Source organism: Barbus barbus (assembly GCF_936440315.1).
Source record: "Barbus barbus genome assembly, chromosome: 35".
Taxonomy (NCBI): domain Eukaryota; kingdom Metazoa; phylum Chordata; class Actinopteri; order Cypriniformes; family Cyprinidae; genus Barbus; species Barbus barbus.
This window is the reverse complement of record NC_136763.1, coordinates 9,129,762-9,155,480: the sequence shown is the minus strand read 5'-3', so window position 1 is coordinate 9,155,480 and position 25,719 is coordinate 9,129,762. Positions and strand designations below refer to the sequence as shown.

At 36.0% G+C, this 25,719-nt stretch overlaps 1 protein-coding gene across 4 annotated transcripts in view; it reads right to left on the bottom strand.

The window, feature by feature from the left end:
• The window catches only part of map4k3a (mitogen-activated protein kinase kinase kinase kinase 3a), a 73,658-nt gene that overhangs the window by 26,908 nt on the left and 21,031 nt on the right, over nt 1-25,719 (bottom strand). For all 4 annotated transcript variants that reach the window (XM_079392922.1, XM_079392924.1, XM_079392923.1 and 1 more), the window contains exons 3-13: nt 12,209-12,299; nt 9,890-9,954; nt 7,539-7,594; nt 7,301-7,348; nt 6,414-6,456; nt 6,105-6,177; nt 5,740-5,871; nt 5,443-5,505; nt 4,986-5,067; nt 4,457-4,573; nt 174-252 (exon numbers count right to left, since the gene is read on the bottom strand). In XM_079392922.1, coding sequence (XP_079249048.1) covers nt 174-252; nt 4,457-4,573; nt 4,986-5,067; nt 5,443-5,505; nt 5,740-5,871; nt 6,105-6,177; nt 6,414-6,456; nt 7,301-7,348; nt 7,539-7,594; nt 9,890-9,954; nt 12,209-12,299 — 849 coding nt within the window. The remainder of the gene's footprint in view (nt 1-173; nt 253-4,456; nt 4,574-4,985; nt 5,068-5,442; nt 5,506-5,739; nt 5,872-6,104; nt 6,178-6,413; nt 6,457-7,300; nt 7,349-7,538; nt 7,595-9,889; nt 9,955-12,208; nt 12,300-25,719) is intronic.

Genomic DNA, 25,719 nt, shown 5'->3' with positions numbered 1-25,719 from the left:
AAAAATCCCCCAGCAGATACTGACAGACAGATCATAGGAGATCATTTCTGGTATACTCCTGCAGACAGATGTTTTCACTGAAGAACTGAGGCTGAGGAATTCACTCAGCCATGCTCAGGAGAGCAGGAGCACCTGTAAGGTCTGCCCAGGGGAGAAATCCAACAAACACTCACAGTTAATCTCTGACAGAGTCTTCCCTTCCCGACTGGAACGGCTTGTTGAACGAATCCGATGTGGAACAGACACTGGAGGCTAGGTAGGAATAGAAACACACAGAGAGTACAAATAAACATAGACGAGTATGTTTATGTTCAGTCTTATTGAAATAAAATAAAATATGATGATTATTTTTATTTTTAAAGGATCATCGCATATTTTCCACTATTTTTACAACAGTAATGTATAGTAATGAAAATGTTCCTATTCAATAAAAAAAATATTTATAAAATAAATAAAATAATTATTATATTTGGCCTGTTAATTTAAAGGACTGTCACATTATTTTCATTATTTTTATGATAGTATTGTACACAATTTTTTTTTCAATTCACGATAACCCCCCCCCCCCCCCCAAAAAAATGATTAGAACTGTTTAACTGTCAATTGATACAATGTGACCGAGCAATAATGTTTTGATCATCCTTAAAATATGCTAAATATAATTTCCTATTTTTCAGTATTGATTTTGGATTGAAACATAACCAAGACATTTTTCCACCTTAGTTTACTCTTGAATCTGTGAATTTTGATTGAACAATATATAAAATGTATTATATGACAGTGTTTTAATTCTAGAAATTTTGGGTACGTTTCATTTCTCATTTAGCATCATCTCAATGCATTACGCTGGTCATCGGGCCACACTGCAATCTAAATATCAGCCTAGGTAATTGGAAATCCCCAATAGGTCGATCACTATTAAGCAATCTTATTTGATATGTCGAGTTGAATGGCTTTTAAAAGTAAACAACATTAAACCAAAAAAATTGAGATTGTAGCTGTGCTCAATCGATGGCTTGCATATTAGGGTGCCAATCTTAGCAGATCAGAGGACCAGTTAAGATAAAAACACCAACTTCAGCAAAATCAGCACACATCAATACGTTTAAGACGAGAGCGGCTTAAATGCTTACACTTCAGATATCACTTAGTGCCGTTGCCAGAGACTCAGTGGAGGGCAAACTCTGGAAGCTAAAAATACATGCCAGGCATCACTCTCTGATAACAGCAGGGGTCATGATGCTGACCCTGTGAATCCCTATCTGTCTGACGCTGCTGTCCCATCTCACTGCAGCCCAAGAGGAAATCATTACGGCCTACTAGGCATATGACAGCTGGGTCCCTGATGACTATCCTGAAAAGTTTGCTGTCATTCATGAATCAGAGAACACCTTCCATCAGCAATACACACACACAAGCTCAGATGCACACATGCCTATGGATATGGAAACGCATGCATAAGCACCAAACATAAATACACGTAGGCATTTGAATCCTGAACAGGTCCAGGAAACAAAATGGTCGCTGAAGGACATCCTTCACTTCAGTTTCACAGTGGCAGGGCTGAAGTAGATGTGATGAGGAGAGATAAGACAGAGGAACAGACGCACGACCTTCAGACAACAAGGACACAGCAGGGCTCTGAAATAGAAATAGACAGCATGCCAAACACTGCGCCCTTCTCTCAGCGGACGCCTGTGAATATTCTATCACACCTCTTAGCACTTGAACCACATGGTACAGTGACTAAAAGATATTATCTATGCTTTCCAAAAAACATATACAGTATATACATTGCCAAAAAATCCAGAATGTTAATTTTATAAAAAAAAATTAATTAAACAAATGGCTAAAAAAGCCAGTCATGAACATGTTGGGTTATATTTCAGTTGAAAAAAATTATATATAAAAATGTTTTATGACATATAGGCCTAAAATTTAAATAGTGAATTATTTATTTATTTGTTTGTCGCCTATGATTTAGGCTTTTTTAAAAAGATTGCGGTTTTAAAAAGTGGTACTACAAAAGTGGTAAAACATTTAATTAATTAATTTCTTATATTTAGGGGTTACATAGGGGCTGGGTTACATACGCGAATCTCCCATTCCACCACATCCCAAAGGTGCTCTATTGGATTGAGATCTGGTGACTGTGGAGGCCATTTGAGTAAAGTGAACTCATTGTCATGTTCAAGAAACCAGTCTTGAGATGATTTGAGCTTTGTGACATGGTGCATTATCCTGCTGGAAGTAGCAATCAGAAGATGGGTACGCTGTAGTCATAAAGGAATGGACATGGTCAGCAACAATACTCAGGTAGGCTGTGGCGTTTAAACGATGCTCTATTGGTACTAAGGGGCCCAAAGTGTGCCAAGAAAATATCCCCCACACCATTACACCACCACCACCAGCCTGAACCGTTGAGACAAGGCAGGATGGATCCATGCTTTCATGTTCTTTACGCCAAATTCTGACCCTACCATCTGAATGTTGCAGCAGAAATCGAGACTCATCAGACCAGGCAACGTTTTTCCAATCTTCTATTGTCCAATTGTGGTGAGCCTGTGCGAATTGTATCCTCCGTTTCCTGTTCTTAGCTGACAGGAGCGGCACCCTGTGTGGTCTTCTGCTGCTGTAGCCCATCAGCTTCAGGGTTCGACGTGTTGTGCGTTCAGAGATGGTATTCTGCATACCTTGGTTGTAACGAGTGGTTATTTGAGTTACTGTTGCCTTTAAATCATCTCTAACCAGTCTGCCCATTCTCCTCTGACCTCTGACATCAACAAGGCATTTTCGTCCACACAACTGCCGCTCACTGGATATTTTCTTTTTTTCAGACCATTCTCTGTAAACCCTAGAGATGGTTGTGTGTGAAAATTGCAGTAGATCAGCAGTTTTTGAAATACTCAAACTAGCCCGTCTGACTCCAACAACCATTCCACGTTCAAAGTCACTTAAATCCCCTTTCTTCCCCATTCTGATGCTCGGTTTGAACTTCAGCAAGTCGTCTTCACCACACCAGGTCTAGATGCCTAAATGCATTGAGTTGCTGCCATGTGATTGGCTGATTAGCAATTTGTGTTACCAAGCAATTGAACAGGTACCTAATAAAGTGGCCGTGAGTGTATGTATATATATATATATATATATATATATATATATATATATATATATATATATATATATATATATATATATGTGTATATATATATATATATATATATATATATATATATATGTGTATATATACATTATGAAAAATGTATATATACATTATGAAAAATGTAATTTATGATCATTTTTGTTATATTTATGGGTTAAATATGACCCTGACATGTTCTTGACAGGTTTTCATGAGATTCACCCCACTACTTGCATTCAATGACGCAAGAAATGTATCTAAAACTCTTTGATGCTGATGTTCTGTTAAACCCTTGAAGCAAACCTCAGCACAAAGAGGCCAGACCAAAATCTGTTGTCAACGGATCCAAATCCGGCTTTTGAACTGAGCTTCCGTTTCTGAAACCAACCTCTTGAGGGATCAACACTCCGATCAAAAATCCGACAAGAACGCAAAACTTCCTAAAACATCCTTGGGCATACCTGCGTAACTCTCTCTCACACACACACACACACACACACACATTCTTTTACGCACAACAACTTGAGCAAACAAGAAAACACACATCATGCACAAACATGTTTGTCTAGGTTATAAACACTTCTGAACAAAAATGATTAAAAAAAATAAACGAGACAATAAATGAACAACACTCATAACACCAAATCACCATGTAGTCATCAACACTAAATTAACACTTATTAATCAAAACATTTCCAGATGTTCACACACATGCACACCCCTGATACCTTTCGGCGAGCTGCAAAGCGAAGGACTCGCCGGGAGAGAGGAGAGACTGGTAAAAACAACCCTCTGTATTTAAACTTCAAGAGCAGGAGAGGGGAAAAATGAATAAGAGAGGAAGTGAGAATGAATGGATTGCTCGGGGAAATGGGTAGAACAGGACGAATTGAAATGAAGGAAAACTACGTCCTTAAAAAAGACTTCTTTCTCGCTGGGGGACTGTGAAAGAGGCCAAATGATTTCACAAATCTTTATCAGCAGAAGTAGCCCTGTAGCACAACCGGATGAGACGCTGGCGTAGAGACAGTCGAAACGAATGACTGCCATTACAACAAGTATTACAGGCTAATAATGAAGAAAGCAAGCCACTGAAAAATATGACCTCGATAAAATGGTTGGCATATTGAATATAGAAACTCGAGGGGCTCGTCAAACTGACGTCCCCACTCGTAGGATTTAGAGGCTAACGTGTCGGTTCCATCAGTTGCCGTTTTCTGGGCTCTGCTTGTGAATAATAGTCCTGAAGGGGCCGTCATTCTTGAAGTGATAGTGGTGATAAAATTGAGAATCACACAGGGAGATATACTGTACCTCCGGCTCTGGGTCGTCATCATCCAAGTCTGCGTAGGATGAGTGATCGGGGTTGTTTGCTTTATCCAGCAGCTCAATCGCCAAAATACGACTTAACGGCTGGGACACAAAGGGATGCTGGGGAGTAGATTTTTTTGAAGGCATTTGTCTTTTGTCAGTAAAGAGTCTTGATATAGAATTTAGAAATATAATTTAAAAGTAAAATTATAAGTTATAAAACGAATAAAATTTAAACTTTGACTTGAATAATAACTAATAATAATTATAAATAAAAATGTATTTAAAAAATACATTTAACAAATGTAATTCAAAACAATTACACAAATATTATCTGAAATATTATATAAAAAAATAAATGATAGGCTTTATAAAATATTATGTATGTGATATAAAAGAAAAATATACAACTACAAAATATAATTAATTATAAAATAACTAAAAAAAGTACTTCAAAATCAAAACCAAAAATATTACGTAAAATGATGAATGCAAACATGAAAAATACAAGATACAAAAAAGTCCCTCCTACCTGCAATAACTTGTCAGCCGGTGGCCTTTTCTTTGGATTTTTCGTCAAAGCCAGCTTCACAAAATTGTGGAAATTATTGGTCCTTTGAAACACAGAGAAGAGTCTATAAATCTTGTGTGTAAAGAGCATTTCCACTGCGATGCCGTGCAGTTTGTTAGCTTTAAATGTAATTAACCTAATTTGATTTAACAGAGCTGCAAGGTAATGGAGAATAAACTATTTGGTAGATGACCTGACCAGATTCTTAATCAGACAAGATAAGAGAATGTCAAGTCCTATTAAAATTCATAAAAGCAACCATTTAGGGCAAATGAGAGTCCTTGGACCAAATTTCATAGGTGATTAATGAAATTAAGGAATCGGGCATATAAAACACAAACTAACACTGAAATCCCTCTTGCGGATTTTACACACCTAGGTAACCTAATAATTGCTTGAAAATATAATTAGCACTTACCATTTAACTTTGTCTTTTAATTTGGGGGGTTGAAAGTTGCTTTTCGTCATCAGAAACAGAGCCCTGGAGAGACAAAAAACGGGTTGGCATTGTCACAAGCAAACCAAACAATTTGGTGAACACTGGTGAACAAATAAGTCACACACACATGTATATGTACTGTGGTACTTTGTACAGTTCTGTGATAAAAATCTGTATATACTGGCATCACTATACCAATTTTATTTTTTTATAAGGAGCTAAAAATTCAGCCCTCTCTGAATTGGAACAGGTCCATAAAGATGTTTAAAGTCTCACCTCATTGGATGAAGGTCAAACATGGGAGGTTGCAGTTCGGCCAGTTCAATGGCGGTGATGCCCACAGCCCAGATGTCACACAGGTGATTGTATCCTCCTTTCCTCTCCACGGCGGCCACCTCTGGGGCCATCCTGTTAGCATGGGTCACAGACACACCATCACTCATTCATGAACTTTTCCTACCTGATGGTTACGCAAGATGTGAAAAATCTAAACTCCTTTTAGTTTTTTTTAAGTCATTAAGTGTGACAAATTAGTTTTTAAAAAAGAAAAAATACTCATTCATAATTATAATTAATAATTATAATCAATAATTATGATTATAAATAATGTATTGTATTTGTGGCACAATATAGCTGTATACCAATAAGGAGTCCCGATGAAGGATTTTCTTTTAGCTAGAGTTGCTGTGATCTGTGCAGATACACCAAAATCAGCTGCAGAGAAAAAGAAATAAAAGACATTTACTACAATCCCACAAGCAACTCTCATTTGAGTTGTGTACAACTGATGCTACTATGTGTCTAATTCTGTCTTATGAAATTTGAGAGCTGCATAATGCCACAACAGATCAAATGTGACAACATGAGGTGGTACTCTCAGTCACCAACACAACACTTTTACACGTTTTAAACATCAATTAGAAAGGAAGGAAAGTCTGTTATTTTCTTACCTAGCTTGATGTAACCATTGTCCGTCAATAAAATATTGGCACCCTATTTCAAATAGAAAAACAACAAATAAAATGACAATCGCAAGGTAAGAGTAAAACAACTATTATAAGACTATTAAATATATTACTGGTAGATTTGTGAGATAAAATGTAAAAAATGAATCTGACAGACCTCAGAATTTTTTTTTTTTTCTTTCTATAAAATTGCTCTTTCAACACCTGCTTTCATCTATGATCAGAGATGTGAAAGCAGCATCTGAGTCATACTAATTACATCTCCCTCTGGCCAGGTAACACATTTTCTCTTGCTTTACCAGTGATTTGGCTTTGGCTTCACCAAATCACAATTAGAAGGTACTAAGGGCTTTACTTTAAGGCTATTTTTGTATGATACATAAATTTTAGATGTAATGAGCGCTTCGTTTTTATTCACTGCTCAAACTTTACTTTTAATTCAGCAAGAACACATTAAACTGATCAAAATTGTTTCAAATACATTACAAAATAGAAAAAGAACTGTTTTAAATATGTATATGCTTTATCATGTCTTATTAAAAACATAATACAACATATAGCAACTAGCTAATGGTGAAGTGTGTAATTTCTTCACCACTTGTGGCTATACATAATTGCAAAATAATGACAGAACTGTTAAAGGAATCATTTCCTAAAAATAATGACTAATTGTTAATGGAATCATCAAGGAATATGACTCAGAAAAGCTGATGTGTGTAATTTCTGTGGCAGAAAAAAAATTATGATAATGATAAAAAAAAAAACAAGTAGGAGGAGGATTTATGTGCTGTCACTCAGCTTTTTTTGGCATTTGAATACAATTAAACCACTCAACTCCTTTCATTTAAGAAATCTAGAATAAATCATGGTACCTTTATGTCTCTGTGCATCTTTCCTTTGTTGTGTAGGTAATATAAACCCTGAAAGCAAAGACAAAAACACTCATTTTCATCCATAATCATCTTAAAAACACATTTACAAACTGCTTTTTAGAGAACGGGGAGTATGAAATATTTGTCAACATGTATACCATTAAAAATTCAAAAGCAGCTTTCATGGTCACAGCAGATTGCTATGGTTGTCAAAACAAAGTCTGGTAAAATGGCTTACCTGAAGGGTTTCTCTTGTTACATATGCTATCTGTGATTCTGTTAGTTGCCCAGTAACTGTGGAGACATATTTAGTGTGCATTAGCAGTAATATAATCTAAAATAAAAATCTATGAATATTCCATTCAAATTAGATTATTAGCTAAAACAGCCTGAATACAATTTAAATGTCTAAAGAATATAAAAGTGTGTACACATCAGTTGAAAAATTAAGCATGAATAACTTCAGCACATTCGGCTTAAGCTTAAACTGATCTTTCTCATGCCACATAGAAAAAAAAAAGTTTAACAAAAGCACCACTAATGGGTTTTATCCAGCAGACCAAGGATGAGATTATCAAGAAACAATGTGACTGATTACAAGTGCAACCTGAGAAAATATACAGCTGAATTATTCTGCAACTCTAAATGGACTACTAATGAAAATAACAGACTTGAAAGTTTACTAAAGAAAATTCAAAAGGCATCTGAGAATCTCATTTGTCTGTTCTCCAAAACAATGCAGTATGTTTGATGACACTTCAGCAGTGCAGTTAATCTCCTTTTAAGTCAACAAAGACATTTATTGCTGATTAAAATGTCACAAAAATAGGAAATGTGCTAATGGGAAGGAGTGAATAATGAATGGGCTAAAGGAAGAGAGAAATAGACAGACTTCAAATTATGAAATTATGTCCACAACTCATTTTACATTTGAAATGTGATGCAAAAAATAAGAGGGTGAGGTTGTTTCTGTGCAATTTTTAAATTGATGATAGAAAATATGAATATTAAAAAGATGTTCTTTTCAATAGCAGAACCATTTTTTATTTCATGTTGAGTAAACGATTTTAAGTGAATTACAGTACTGTTCAAACGTTTGGGGTTTGTCATTTATTTGATTACAAATACAGTAAAACTCAAATTGTGAAATATTATAGTCTTTTTCTAGTTTGTTGTATTTTAAAATGTAATTTAAAAGAAGAATTTTCAATCCTTCAAAAAATATTATAATATGCTGATTTGCTTCTCATGAAACATTTCTTATCATTATCAATGTTGAAAACAGTTGTGCTGCTTAATAATTTTTGGAAACCATTTTTATTTAATTTTTTTACATTTTGTCTTTCTCAGGAGAACAGCTTTCATTTGAAATAGAAATCTTTATAACTGCCTTTACTGTGACTTTTGATTCATTTAATGCATCCTTGCTTAATAAAATTATTAATTTCTTCCAAAAAAAAAAAAAAAACTTTTTTTGACCCCAAACTTTGAGCAATATATAATCCATTCTCGTAAGAATACATATTAGACATATGCAAAGAATGGATTTAAGACTATTTTTGTCTCTATTTACATCCACACAGGTGTCGCAGCTTTCATCCATTGAGCAGAAATTTCCAATATGTCCACTGTTGTACCTCACAATCCTCCTTCTTGATCATTTACTTGTTCAGAGAGTTATTTAAAGACGTTTGACCAAGCAGAACCTGATTCGTGTCTCTTTTGTGTCTTTCTCTATCTGTTGTGTGTGGGAGGACTGGAGTCGGTCGGCCTCGGCTCTAATCAGGCCTTTGACCCTGTAGCTGAGTGCAGCCCTGGCAGCAGGGGGTTGATAATGTGGGATGTGGGGCTGGGCAGTGGGCACTGATCTAACACGTTAGCACCATAACACCATCTACCCCCCCACCCCCCCAACATGTGCAGAGGCTCAGAGAGAACCGCAGAACTGCCGACAGCTGCCATGAAAATGAGCTCTAATGATCTGACAGGGCCACTCTACTGAGTTCTGCTAAATTTATCTCCTAGGAACATACAGAGGGACGCTTTCCAACAATGTAAGAAAAGATTTGTATATTTAGGCCATCTGTCAAGAATTAAATTGTTAATTGGAAGAGAGGAAAGTCTATTTATGTAAAAACTGGCATCGGAAACGAGAAGAACTTTCAAAGCATTGCGGCCATTGTACCTACACTGTTTACTTTTAGAGGAATGTTTGACCCAAAAATGAAAATGATGATTTTTTTCCTCACTGTCATTACATTTCAGACTTTCTTTCTTACATGGAACACAAGGAGACATTCCGAACAATGCACAGTTTGTTCTTTGGATCACTTTTAGATGCTCAAAAGCCTCATGGAAAAATAAATGTGACTACTAAAATTCTTCTAAATGAATTATGTTGTGTTTCACAAAAGATAGGTTTTGAACAACATGGGGATGAATAAATAATGACAATTTTCATTTCTGGGTGAACTATTCCTTTAAATAATGAATGGAAAGGAGATATTGCACTGCAATGAAAAACTGACCACTGAGCGAGTTTGAGTTAGTGTTGCAGTTGATTGTTTACCTTTATATGGTGTATCTTACCGTGATATATGTCTTGCAGTGAACCTCCCCCACAGTATTCCATAGATATCCATAATTTATCCCTCCTGAAAAGCCAGAGAAAGAAAAACACCAACAAATTATATTTCAATCGATGTGTCTCGAAATAGTCCCCTGGCAGCCCCATAGGGAGAGTGAAAGGATGCACACTTTTCTGGGTCATGACACAGCAAGCAGGAGACAGAGTCATAAGTCACAAGCAACCTGCTTTTATCAAAAACACCCTTCTCTTTTTCTCTAAGGTGCCTTGCACTAATGTCTAGACTAATATTTAAGAGATATACTGCTGACCAGAGACAAACCACACTCGAGTTGCCTATAGCTATAAGGAAGACCAAAACAATATTCTTTGAAATTAGAGAATTCAAGTGAAGTTTTAGATGGTAGGTGCTTTTAGATTCAAACTTTAAAACAAATGAAAATGTTATATATATACGTTTATTTATTCCTGACCTGAATAAGATATTTCACATAAAAGATGTTTACATATAGTCCACAAGAGAAAATAGTTGAATTTATAAAAATGACCCCGTTCAAAAGTTTACATACACTTGATTCTTCATACTGTGTTGTTACCTGAACGATCCAAAGCTGTGTTTTTGTTGTTTAGTGATAGTTGCTCATGAGTCCCTTGTTTGTCCTGAACAGTTACACTGCCTGCTGTTCTTCAGAAAAACTCTTCAGGTCCCTCAAATTCTTTGGTTTTCCAGCATTTTTGTGTATTTGAACCCTTTCCAACAATGACTGTGTGATTTTGAGATTCATCTTTCCACACTGAGAACAACTGAGGGTCTCATATGGAACTATTACAGAAGGTTCAAACGCTCACTGATGCTCCAGAAGGAAAAACTGTGTGTGTGTATACATGTATGTATACATGTATGTATGTATATATAATTTTTTGAGATAGGAATTTTGGGTTTTCATGAGCTGTATGCCAAAATCATCAATATTAAAACAATAAAAGGCTTGAACTACTTCAGTTGTGTGTAATGAATCTAAAATATATGAAAGTCTAATGTTTATCAGTACATTACAGAAAATAATGAACTTTATCACAATATGCTAATTTTTTGAGAAGGACCTGTACATATGTCCGAATGTTTGTTTGGGGTCAGTAAGATTTACATTTTTTTATTTTATTTTATTTTACAGTTTCTTATGCTGACTAAAGCTACAATTATTTGATCAAAATGACAGTAATATTATGAAATATTACAGTTTACAATTTAAAATAACTACTTTCTCAAAGAGACGATGCTTGAACAGTTTTTTTGTGGAAACCGTGATAAATTTGTTCGGGATTTTTGATGAATAGAAAATTTAAAAGTACATTTATTTAAAACAGAAAACTTGTTTTAACATTATAAATGTCTTTACTGTCACATTTGATCAATTTAATGGTCAAATAAAAAAAAAAAAATACAAAAGAAAACAAAAAAAAACTATTTTAACGGTAGTGTATATATATAAACAGAAACAAAATAAATAAATAGAAGATATATTGACATATAACATCTATTACATGCTGGCTGATTCCAACAGAAAATAGTTTTCCCTCAGTTTGTAACAATGAGACATTGTACCAGGATAAATGTTAAAATGTACTATTTAACAGCCATGGAATAACCAGAAGATCTTAACATTAGGTTCTACATGTCTATAAGAGACTACTGTAATAAAATCTTAGCAATTGTTTAGATAGAGGAAAAATACACCTAATAATGTCACATATGCATAAGACAATGTTCAACAAGAAATTACTTAGAAAAATTACAACCTTCACATTTCTGCTTTTAAATCTCCCAGAATGTCTTGCCCCACAGACCTCCATTGTTTGTGCATCAACATAAACACAATTTAGGTTGTTCTATCTATTATCTATCACTGTAGCTTAACTTTCTACTGTAGCTAGAAAATTGTAGATCCATGGTGGGCGATGATGGTGTCATCATCTACCACGAAACTTTAAGAAAACATAATTTTGTCAGTGCTAAAGTCCTACTTGTCTTCCCCATGATCAAATGAGATCTACACCCTTGTTTGATTCCTGAAGTTTAGATTATCTAGTAAAGTCCAAGCCTGTCCACGAGGCACAGATTGTAGAATTAGCAGAAACAGAGGTGCTGCAGTCACAGTGGCTGTTCCTGCAGTGCAGCTGAGAGACCCAACCAACAGAGTGCAGTGTCAACTCAACAGCCTTAGACAGGAATAGGAACTGACAGAGCAGGAGGAGAGAGGGAGTGAAGGAGAGAGCGGAGAACAGTAAAAGTGTGGTCAGGAAAGTGGTCATTACTATACCTTAAGTAACTACCGAAATAGGCCACAATGTTAGAGTGCTTGCAGTCTTTCATCATGATTATTTCCTGCTGAACCACTGCGAAGTCCTCGCCTGTCGAGAGAACACACAGAGAGATGGGGACAAGGTGAGTGTGTAAACAAGAGAAATTACCAGCAACAATCCAATCTGTCTGCTACTCAGACAGTTACTCAGCTATTTCATTCATGTCGATGAAACAAATTGACCAATTTGTGTAATATCTAATTCTACCATGATTTCATTATGGTATTATTTTGAGTATCATGTAAATACGCTGATATGTACATGGAAAACATATAGTACCATGGTATATACTGTATGAAATGACCAAGGTATTACAACCTGATACCATCACAGTAAGTTTTACTCTAACTGTTAACCAGCCGAAAATAATAAAAACAACAATATCTGATTACTTACAGTTTTATGCAGCACTAGCATCACAAAAATTGCAATTATCTGTTTTAAACAGGTTTATAATACACATATCACCACGTGGGAACTTATGATGTATATATGCTTTATTTCCAGATACAATAGGTGTATTTAGCAGGAGCATTCAAGAAACTGAATGAACAAATATAAAAATAAAAAACCTATAGACTGATTCCTAAAGCAACTGTATTCAAGTTTTTCAGTCAAGAGTAGGGAGTGATTTTTCTCTTTGAGTTTTGTTGTTTTATTAACGTTGAATAGTTCCCCCAAAAATAAAAATTCTGTCATCTGTCTGTCAATTCTGTCATGGTGTTTTATTTTTATACCATCCTTTACTCAAAAGTTGTTTTAAACCTGAGTGAGTTTCCTTCTTCTGCTGAACGTAAATGCTATTGTGAAGAAGGTGGAAAACCAAACAGTTGCTGGTCCCCATTGACTTCCATATGATTTTTTCCTACTTTGTGGACCAGCAACTGTTTGGTTACCCTCATTCTTCAAAATATCTTCTTTTGTGTTCAGCATACGAAAGAAATTAATACAGGTTTCAGACAACATGTGAGTGAGTAAATAATGACAGAATTAAATTGTAGGGTTAACTATCTCTTTAATGACAGTCGACAGCACGTTTAGTGTCCTGTCCCTTTAAGACCTGCACGCATCTACAGACACGTGTCCATTTTTCTCAACAGTTTGCTTTCATTTTAGACATAACCGAGTCTATATGTAAACCTTGTGTGTTTTGACAGTATTAGCCCAAAAGATAACTTAATTCAGTAATCAGGCGCTGTTTGAAAGGGTTTTAGTGCGCGTGCGCTCAGAAAAGGCAGACGTCAGATCAGCGCGCGAATGAAACATTTAACCAGCAAGGCTTGAAGGCAAATAATGTACTTTTGCGATCGCGAACAAGTGCAGTGTCCTGTCAGAGTAACTCTACTGCTGTATGTCGTGTTGTACAGTATATAGAGACAGAGGCGCCAGAACTGTATTTGATAGAATATTTTCTGTAGCACGATACAATGATATTTTTTCAAAAGCAGATCGTGGAGAGCTTTTATTGTCGCATCATTATAAAAGTTTTTGTTTACATACTATATGTGTGTGTTGTGTATATTTATTATGTATATGTAAATACACACACATACATCACTTTGAAAATATTTGCATGTATTTACATGTATATATTTATATTCATATAATTTATATCATATATAAATATATTTAATATGTAAACGTAAAACTTTTCTTAAATATATACGTGCATGTGTGTGTTTTTATATATACATAAATATAGACAGACACACACATTATTTTGGATGCGATTAATCGCGATTAATCGTTTGACATCATTAATTAGTTTATTTTTATTTAAATAAAAATATTATTTTTTGAAATTAAACAAATACATAAAATATAAAAAATTAAATAATGCAAATTTAAATGATATTCGTCAGTGAAAATTACACAAAAAAAATTCTGAGGGAAAAATTCTATGAAAATTACATTAAATTTAAAAATAAAATATAATTATATTTAAATTATTAATTTAAATACAAAGTTAGCAAACAAATTATTCTGGCACGTTGCCAGGACCTAGGTATTTATATGCGGTCTGGTTCTGGCTGGTTGTAGGCTAGCACAAATTAAGAGCCCACCAACAATCACTGTTATTTTTTCTATGGGATTTTGCTCCTGTGGACAGTTTAAGGCACTTATAAAATAAAAATCACACCTCACCTCAAGAATGCAGGGTAAGTAATGCACTAGAACCATGCACTTGAAATGCATTCACCAAGTATGTGTGTTTGGATGAAGTACATTTCTACCCAAAGTTGTTAGAGATTTGCAATAGTAATAGTGATGCAACACCTCTAATAAGGCAGTTCCTAATGAAAATTGATAGCAAATCCTCATGAAAGCTACAATTCGAACCATTGCATGCTTGTTTAATCATGCATAAGACGATAGGGGAGGGTCAGATGCTTATGTGTATAGTGCCTTTACAGCACTGAGCTCTCTTTAGCATTCAGAAAGCATCAGACCCTTAATGCATCACTGTGGTTTTCCCCCTGACTGCTGATGGAGATTCAGGCCCCTCATATAAACTTTCTTTCTCTCTCAAACCAGTAACGCTCTTGGAAGCTCATTTGAAAGCCAAAAGGAAAAGGAAGAACCTTCTTCCATCAGAGACACATATTTGTTGTTGTAAAAGAAAAAGGAGGAAATGGGAAAACAAAAAGGGGAAAGACAAAGTAACAGAGACTGAATATTTGACATGTATTTTGACAGGCTTGTAACTTATTGGAAGTGATGTGATCTCAGCTGATGGGTAACACAAGAAGGCAATCGCCCATAATGCTAGTGTGGCCCGACTCCATCTGAGCTGACCTTGATCTCTGGCTTTGCTGTATAAATGTGTGTGTGTGTTTGAGCAGAGAGGGAGACGAGTAGGAGAGGGACAGACAGATTATGAGAGATGGAAGAGAGAACGGGAGAGAACAAAGTCACTTTGTTGTGACTGCTTGCTTAATGATGGAAGCTGCAGGCTCATTAAAAGTTTTTTTAACAGTTTCTCCTTGTTCTCTCCCACTGACACTAGCAACACACTCCTCCTTTTACTCCCACATGGTGGGGCACAGATAAATATTTTAACTTGCATAATTCACCATTAAATTGAACAGCCTAAGCTGGGTGCAGGCATCAATGATCGCATTTACAAGATGAAAGGTCACTTTATTAGTGCATTTACCCTTACCAAAACAGTACAAAGTAGAACATTTTGGAAGCTAGCATGATTTTATTACCATGGTATTCTTTGAGTATCAAGTAAAAACCCTGGTATAAACATCCACAATTACAGTATTACTGTAACTGTAAACTAGTCTTAAATTTAAATGTATTCATAACATTTCTGCAACACCATGATCTCATCAACAGAATTGCAAAAATAATGACTTATCTTTTTACAAAATTAGTAAAGTTTCACATATGACATTTAAATTAATTTATATTTATAAATATTTTTTTTTCTAAATAGTTTTATACTGTATATTTTAATAGATATAAAATATATATTTTATTATTATTATTATTTTTGTTTTGTCCTAACCAGTTATAAAATGTAACAAGTGACAAAATAATAAAATGAAATAAAATAAACTGCAATAATAAAATATGCAAAACCGTGAGGTCAGCATGTTTAAATTCAGGACCAATTCCAAGTAATGTTTTCTTTCCAAACCCACGGACTGAAGGAAGGATAAGCTTTGAGAAGTTCTGCATAATGTCCTTTGAGTGTAGGTCTGTGCAAAAGACATTTGCTCCCTGAGGGAAGTGTGAAGTCGCAGCAGTGGGATCAGGTGACACGCACTTCCTGCCGGGGCAAGTGATCCAGAGAGCGTTCCGCAGAGGCAGTGACATTTCCCTGCACATATGGGGCAGATAGCTGCGAGAGACAACGGGAGGAACTGCCTCCTTCAGGGGGAAACAGAAGCAGCTAGCCCACAATTCACAGTGTAGGTTGCACCAATTCATATCTCTGACTAGGACACATGCTAATTGAAGCGAACTTCTTAGTCAGGGTCTGATGGGCAGAACAGCCAGCTTCAAGGCAGAGCAGGTCCCGCTGAACAGCAGTTACGTGAAAATTGTTAACATATATATGCAGTATGTGATGTGATGTGTGTTATACGTGTTTTTATGAGTGGCGAGATGGGGGGAAAGTGTCCATTGATTTCAGAATGGACAGTTAAGAGCCACACTAATAAAAAAATCTTGGCTGCCTTTCTATGTGAAGAAGCGCTTAAGCCAATCTAGGGGTCTGGTAAATCTCCCAAACAAATTCCATTACTGTACATGGACACAAGCAGGCAAGGCGGCAGATAACAGATCCTGAAGAAAACGAACAGTCATTAGTAAGATTTTTCTCTGTGTACCACCAGTGAATGACAAAAACAAAGGAAAGTGTGGGCTTGTTTTCTACTAAATTAAAACTAATTAGACAATAAACAGACTCCAAACGCACAGTAACAACATCGCAAGCATCCATGAGCTCTGAATTATGCAGTTCATTCTGATCAAAAGACATCTGAGCAAAGTGTGACTGTCTAAGTTCAACAAGTGCAAAATTACCCACATGGTATTAAAGACAGATAAAATAGACTATAATAACTACAATGAAATGGCTCGATAAGCACAGTTATACAATGCTTTCCATTGCTAGTCAAGGCATGGTATTCGGGGAGAGGATTTATCATAATTAAAAGAATTTGAATGGACTAAAATGTGGAAAATATAGTTTCATTTTGCAAGATGGAAAATATACTTTCAGATGGTAATTTTACAGTAAGGTTGACATTAGTTAACGCATTAAGTATCATGAAATAAAAATGAATAATTTATTAATCTTGGTAATGTTATCGCCCTCATATACTAATACATTAGCATTTAAAGTGCTATAAACAAACATAAATTAACCATAAACAACAGTATTTAGAAATCTTTTTAATCAGACACAACAAAAAGGACACAGCAAACTATTGAGTTGATTTCCGGTCAGATTCTCAAACATTAACGTCAGAAAGCTGACTGAAAAATGACTGGAATGACTTTATTTCTATAACATATATCGAACAACAAATTGTAACAACTTTTGCTTCTTAACTTAAATAACACAACACTAAAACAATATTGTATTCAGGCATTGTCAAGTTAATGGGTGATATAGAATAAGGTACAAACCTCTACTGTACAACAGGGTAACCTGCAATATAACTGTTCTAGCTTTTATTTACAAACTACTGTGAATCAGAACTTTGACTACAAACAACTATATGGTGCAACGAACACCGTCATGGTTTTGCTCAAAGGAAGCACAAATCTGAATAACAACACACAATTCTGAATAAATTTCATGAAAGCATGTCATTGCACACAGAAATGGGACAAGTTTGCGCTCTTGGGCATGTTTGTAGGTGTTGGATAGAAAGAGAGACTGTCAGGGAGAAGCGCTCAACTGTCACTACACTAGACACGCGTGTCAGTGCGCATATGTGTGTGTGCAGGGCTAACAGCGCCGCTGACGTGACAGAATGTGTTGTAAGTGTTAAAGTGTGAAAGTATGTTCATGGATTAAATAACCTTATTGGTATGAGGGTTGTCTGATTTCCCATCACCCATTTAACAGGGATCCTGTCCCCATTAGCACTCATGTCCCAAATGGGTGTGTTTTCGGTCCCACTTTGCTACAAATTTTGAATTCTTGTTAAAACATGCCCATATCCGATGTTGAGTGTTATATGAAGATGAAAGCGAACATATTGCTTTTCAATAGCTTGAAAAGCAATTTTGACTGTTTTACATGAGCAGCTTTGAAATAAAAGGTTATAAATGTACAATGAGATGTTCTAAAAAGTTGAAATTAAACATATTTAAGACGATATTCACTCAAAATTGACTCAACATGCATAATCATATTTGACAATACATTTTTTAACGGCTCAAAAGTTGGGGGTGGTATGTTTTTTTTTAATGCACCCGTCTTTGAAAGACGTTTCTTATGCTCAACAAGGCTGCATTTATTTGACTAAAAATACAGTAAAAACTGTAACACTGTGAAATATTAAATTAAAAATGTTCTATTTTGTTGTTTGTACCTGTGACAGAAAAGCTGAATTTTCGGCAGTGGTGATCCATCAGAAATTATTCAAATATGCTGATTTGGTGCTCAAGAAGCATTTCTTATTATTATCAATGTTGAAAACAGTTGTGCTGCTTATTTGTGTAAAAACCATGATACATGTTTTTCAGGATTTTCCAGAATAATATTTACTGAATTAAATATTTTTGTCTTGGCCGTCACTTCTGATCAATTTAACGCATCATTGCCAAACGAAAATACACATTTCTTTCAGAAAAAAATAAATAAATAAAAACCTTACTGAAAACTTTTGAATAGTAGTGTATGTCAGAACAACCTGCTAATGTTAGAGCCATCCACCTTTCTGGGTTACTGATTTACTGAAAATCAGGTAAAATAGAAATAAGGAGTTTAGCGCATATCTGAAAGTATGAAAAAATTGTGAATATCCCAAAATGCCAAACAGTTTAGAATAAAAAACCTTTACAATGATTGTCTTTTAAAATGGTTAAATGGTTTTACTGAAGTCTAAGAATGGCACTGACTGTCCTTAAAGACATTATTAAATCGGCTCCTGTCCATTATTCTATCCACAGGACAATTTGAGAGTCATACATGATAGCAAATAAAAAAAATAAAAAAAACTTGCTCTAGCAATTAACAATCTCAAAAATATTGGTCAATGAATTTACCTCATCAGTACAATGGTCTATCAATCACTTTTTCAAAAGGAAAATGTAAGAATACAAGTTTGTCCTGATCATTTACTCCCAATTTTTCAGTCACGGTGCCTTAAAGCTTTATAATAGCTGACAAGCCATCGGAAATCCATTATCTTGTGCCTGAATAAATCTTCTAAGTGGAAATGGTTTGCATACTGGTCCCTGTCACATCAATCACATTTTGGAGCATCATTTTGTTTTGTAGGTCTGTAAATCTAATCCATGTTTTCCCACAGTAAGACTTTGGACCCAATTTTCCCTAATATTGTGCATACATCAGCAGTATATTTTTTCTAAAGCACTTTGTTGACACTGTCACTGACAGTGAACCAGCTGCACCTGCCGTGATGCAAGTCTCAATACTGCACGCACACACACACAATATCCAACACATGCATTAAACGCACACGTATCTGACTCTGAAGGGACCCTGGGCTCTTGCACTCTCCCCTCCCATTACAGCGAGTGACATTTCAGAGGGCCGCCGACCTCCGAGCCCATGCATTTTAAATGAATGCCCTGCACGCCTGCAGTGCCTCAGTGCTCCCAGCTGGCTAATACCATATCCATCTCCACTCCTGCACCTCCTATTCCCTTTACATGCCTTACGGGAATCAGAGCCAACAAAGACACAGCATGCAAACGCACACACACCTGATGTCACTCCGAATAGTGGCAGAACATTGTCCTGTCTTTTCAATATCAAGTTGGAAAATGAATGATGATGAGTGTCTACTGAATATATTTGAGACAATCTTTTAAACTGGAAATGCATTTACAATTCCCAAACATGCTGTCTAGATAGGTAGCTCACTAGATTTCGAGACACAGCCATATGCAAAGGACGTTTTTGCTTGGCGGGCAATAAAATGGGAAAAAGTCCTATAGACTCACTTAGAAATAGGGACCTGAACCACTAGTACTATATGGCAAAAGAAATCATATTTTAAATGAGTTATGAATGTGTGTTTAAAGTCTGAATGCGATGAAACAAAAAGACTGAAAAAAATGTAGTCTGTATGTAGTGGTGTAGTCTGATTCATAAGGAATGACTCTTAGGTGCTTATTCTTTGATGAATCATTTAAAAACACACAAGATTCATCCCAATTTGCCTACTTATACTATGTGATAAAAGTATGTACTCTTTTTATGTAAGGTAGCAGAACAATAGGCATGTGATTGCAGACCACATTGTCACTTAGTTACATGCATCCCATCGCTGTTCAAACTGCCCTGTCAATCATCTTATCTCTGCTAACATCCTCCATATTTCATATGAGAGAAATTAAGTAGCATGTTGATCTGCCAGTCACAGACAGATCTTTCATGCAGAGTCATGTCTGTCTGTCAGTTACTTTTTTTTGAAGTAATGAATACCTTCATTCAGCAAGGGCAGATTAAACTGTTGACATTAAAAATGACAGTAAGGGCATTTATAATGGTACAAAATCAATATATTTCAGATAAAAGATGATCTTTCTATTCATCAAAGAATCTTTAAATAAAAAAGTATCACGGTTCCACCAAAAATGTTATAAGAAATGTTTCTTGAGCAGCAAATAAGCATATTACAATGATGTCTGAAGGATCATGTGACACTGAAGAATGGAGTGGGCCTAATTCCCAGTAAAATAAAATAAAGTAATACATTGAAAATACACTTATTTCATACTAAGTATAGTTGAAAAATTAAATGTAAAGTGTAATGCAACACCAAAGCTCCAAAAGTATCAAACATTTATTTTAAAAAACATTTGCATAGCGTGTGACGTTTCGAGCACGCGGTCTCTTCATCAGATACTAAGCATAGTTCAAATCACATATTTAACATATTTACTGACATATTGCTCAAGACTGATATAAAAATTATAATTCAACTTTATTTGGAGTACTACTTGTGAAAAATGTGCATTTCTTAATATTAAGCTTAAAATATGTTTTAATGTTACTGCTGAAGAGGACTGTATGATCTTTGAATAATATTAAGTAAGATTTTTAAATTGTACCAAAAATATAGGCTACTTGCAATTAGGGCTGCACAATTAATCGAATTTCTAATCGCGATTACGATTATGGATGCCTCGATTACACAATCGTTCAAAGCCGCGATTACAAAAATAAATAAACAATTAAAAATGCCCACTTGCATTATTCTGTGTGCTTAAGAGACATTTCGTCTAACTGATAGTCGTTGTCACTCTGTTGTGCATGATAGATATGTTAAACGCCAAACGTGTCAAAAGAAGAACAAAATAGCGGTACTCGTTTGAACTGCGTGCCACACTGACCTTTTATCCGCTTCGCCTCAAAAGAAAACAGCCCAGCACGAGCTTATGCGTTTATTACAGTGACCAGTCGTGATCACGTGCTAAACAACGCTGTGAAATCCAGTAAGAAGCACTCGAGTACAAATCACGTCTCTTTAATTTAAACTAGTTTAAAGCCAAATAAATCGGAGCCGTTATTCACATGAACACTGATGCAGAAACAGTGCAACAACGGTCCAGTTAGAAGACGTTCTCCTGAATTAACACGGCAACTAAACTCTAAAAATGCAGTGTTTTATTATGATAGTGTTCTCATTATAATGTTACGTGTATATGAAGAGATAATCACCGTAGTACTACAATGAAGTGCTTTACTGCGGCTCAACTCAACCAAATGCATATTATACGAGATAAATAAAATATACACAATATATAAAAACCAGCTGAAATGTTTTGAAATCACTTGTACCCTACCTGATCGAAAAAAAATCCAGTCTTTCATTCTGCCTGTGTCATTTTGAGTCTTGTAAAAGTTTTAAATCCATGCCGCCAAAATGCTCACAACACAACCAAATAAAGAATTGTATTTGCAGCACGTTTCTTTGTTTGTTTGTGTTGTGAGTATTTGCAGCGTGTGTGTTGTCAAATTGACAAAGTTGTTTTCTTAATTTGCAGGTGTTTTTCTATTTGCAGCACGTTGAGCTCTCTCGGCCACCGTAGAAATCAGACATTGAGCACCCCCATATAGCCAAAATGGCATGATCATAACACCCCACAAATATTTGACTGTGAGATTGGGAGTCGAATCAGGCTCCTCCAATCGTCGACTATTCGGGGTCACCCCTACCTTCCACACAATTAAAGTGCATTAATTAGTTGTTCCAATTTAGCAGACTTTAAGTATACCAGTTAAGTATACTAAAAGTAGTACAATTGCAGGGTATTTTATTAAGTACATAAATATGCAAATGTATTTGTAGTATACTTGGCATGAAATAAATGTATTTCAAAGTATATTCAGATTTGCCATCAGAGGAATAAATTACATCAAATTTGAAAACAACTATTGTAAAATCTAAAAATATTTTGCAATTGGGCATAAAGGTTTTCCCTCTCTCCTACATCCAAGAAGTACAAATATGAAGCAGAGAGGTGAAACTGTAGATTTTAAGTGTCCACACTTGGTTGGCAGAGAACATTTTGCCTGACCACACTTCCTACAGTAGGCAGCTTGAACTTGTCACCGTGAATATGCTACACCACAAGCTGACATTAAGGGGGAAGGAAAGGCAGGCTAAGTGCTTGCTCATGAGGTCACCCTTCTTTTAATGGTAAGAATAGCCTTTGCTGTTCAGCAATACACCGACGCAGGTGCACAAACTCACACACATGCACGTCAATGTTTGCCTATGCACACCAGCGTCTGAGTACACAATCAGATGTGTGAGCTTGCATACACACACAAACCAAAGAGGAGGCTGAAAAAGATACCCTAAACTGATTCCATCAACTGGACTGTTTCAAAGTGGCAAATCGCTGCTTTCTGAAGTCCAATATGATAGATTCATCAATTTTGAATGAAATGCATGAGACCAACATAGCTCGAGCCAACCAATCCACACACACAGAGAGAAATAAGAGCACATCCAGATGTAGCCTGGTCACTGCGCTTCTCATCTCAGGCCAAGAGCGAATCTCATCGCACACTGACACGTCCCCAAACGCCCCCACACAAACTCACCCCAGGTCTTGATGTTTGTGTTGGCATGTCTGTTCGCAAACACATTTATTGGGTCTTTTCATACGATCCCCTGTTGATTATGTGAAACTAATGAGCCAAAACTCAAAGCCGTGTCTTGATCCCCATGGTGCCAGAGAGGGAGGAGGCCTATCCTAAAAGTGTGTTGTCCTCCCCCACCATGATTCGCAAAGGCCAGCTCAGAGACATTAATGAGTTAGAACGGCAAAAACGCCTATGCGGTTGAGAAGACATGCCGCATGTTAATCAGAATTGTAAATTGATGTCAAAGAGGAACAAAGACATCACCGTAAAAACACATCTATGGGACATCTATGTTAATATCCTTTTCTAAGTAGGCTGACTTCCTACAGACTCGCCAGAGAAGTAAGGGTAAATATGGGACTAATAATTGATTTGTTTGTTTATCTTGACAGCACATGTTCCTTGCAAACCAACACAATTAACGAGACATAATAAAGGATGGCCCTTGGGGTACGTGACTACTGTACACAGACGAGTAGTTAACAGCCTTCATTTGCACACCTTGACAATAATGACACGCCACCGACACGCCGCACAAGCGAACATGTGTAGCATCCTGCAAATAAACAGAGGTGTAAACATTTGCTTTGACAATGATTTGATTTCATTAAAATTTGGTCACAATTTAATTTGCTTTAATTTTGTTGGCAATAGATTTTGTTTTGTGAACAACAAATATACATCTCATTTGTTTCCACTAAATTTAAATCTATCTATCTATCTATCTATCTATCTATCTATCTATCTATCTATCTATCTATCTATCTATTTATAATGTGTGTGTGTGTAGTGAAAAGATTTCCATTAATCTTAATTTAACAATATAATTATAAATACATATTAAAATTATATTGTTTCGATAGGGAGGTAGATAGGTAGATAGATAGATTCACTCGTTTTCTCGATGCATCGATTACAAACCCTGACGTTGCACATGCATCTATCTTGAAACATGGAATTTTGAATCGTAAATCGTCGATTTTGGACAGTAATCGATTTAAAGAATTGAATGTATCACAATTTCTATTCAGTGCTTTCAAAATATATACACATTAAATTACTACAAGCACGAATTAATGAAGACCTCGAACAGTGTTCACATCTCTCCTTCATGGGCACCACAATTTATCGCCTGTCACAGGATTGCGCTCGAGCTCCGTTCGTCTCACATGACACATTTTTTGAGCAGCCAGTTAATGCTAAGTTAATGCTTACATAAATTTCTACATATGCCATGTCATGCCATAGCATCATTAAACTAGCATATAACAGTGAAGTGACATACGGCCAAGTATGGTGACCCATACTCGGAATTCGTGCTCTGCATTTAACCCATCCAACGTGCACACACACAGCAGTGAACACACATACACCGTGAACACACACCGTGAACACACACCCGGAGCAGTGGGCAGCCAATTATGCTGCAGCGCCCGGGGAGCAGTTGGGGGTTCGGTGCCTTGCTCAAGGGCACCTCAGTCGTGGTATTGAGGGTGGAGAGAGCGCTGGACATTCACTCCCCCCACCTACAATTCCTGCCGGCCCGAGACTCGAACCCGCAACCTTTGGATTATGAGTCCGACTCTCTAACCATTAGGCCATTTGCCCCCTGACTAAGAATTTAAATAATTTAGGGGAAGCATTTAAATAATCTTGTGAATGCACTTAAAGAATGCAGAATCGAATCGTTAATCGAATCAATTCAAATTTAATTGTGAATCGAATCGTTCTGAATTTGCAAAAATTGTTCTTGAAACGAAAACATATGAATCGTGAATCGAATCGATCCGCTGTCTACTCAAAGATTCACAGCCCTAATAATTATTGAAATAGTTTTTATCCTACATGTATTAATTGACCACAGATTTTTACAAATGATAACACATCAATAATTATACAATATATATATTAAAAATACAGATATCATATAGATCTCATATTAGATTGCTATTAAATGTCATAGCAAAAGCATTTTTCAACCCTATTAACAATTTTACCCATTATTTTGTTATTTTGAACAACGTTTGCAATATAATTCATCTACTGCTAATAATCAGCATGTTGCACCATTAAGATCAAATTGATACTTTTGGAGCTTGCATTCAAAGACACCCAATATACAGATCTGAAACACAAAGGACAAAAATGAGATCCAGCATGTATCATTCGCCTTTTAAAATTCAATGGTTGTTTTTCCATATACTCTTGGATAAGAAAGACCCTGATTACAGCAAGGCACTGAATGAATTTGTGTACACTATATTTTTATGCATATTTCCTGCCAGTTCAAAATGAACAGCTTTGGACACAAGCCTGAGCAGGTGTTTCCAAAACACTCGGACTAAATCTAGCTCTTACATCTGAAACCCAGCTTAACAGATATCTGGCACAGCAATGTGTCCTGTTCCAACAGGGGGATCTAAAAGCCACACACACGTAGAAAACCCTCTCTTATCTCAAACTACAGCAGAGAAAGCAAAGAGCAGGGCCTCCAGAAACCCCCATTACCCTCTCATTCTCTCTCGTCTCTGGAATGAGGGGCATGTAGTAATTACTGAGGCTAAAAGCTGACTAATGCACTGTGTGCATCTGCATCTATGAATGTGAGTGGTTACTGAATTCTTGGTCAGTGTTTAAACCAAGCAGCCT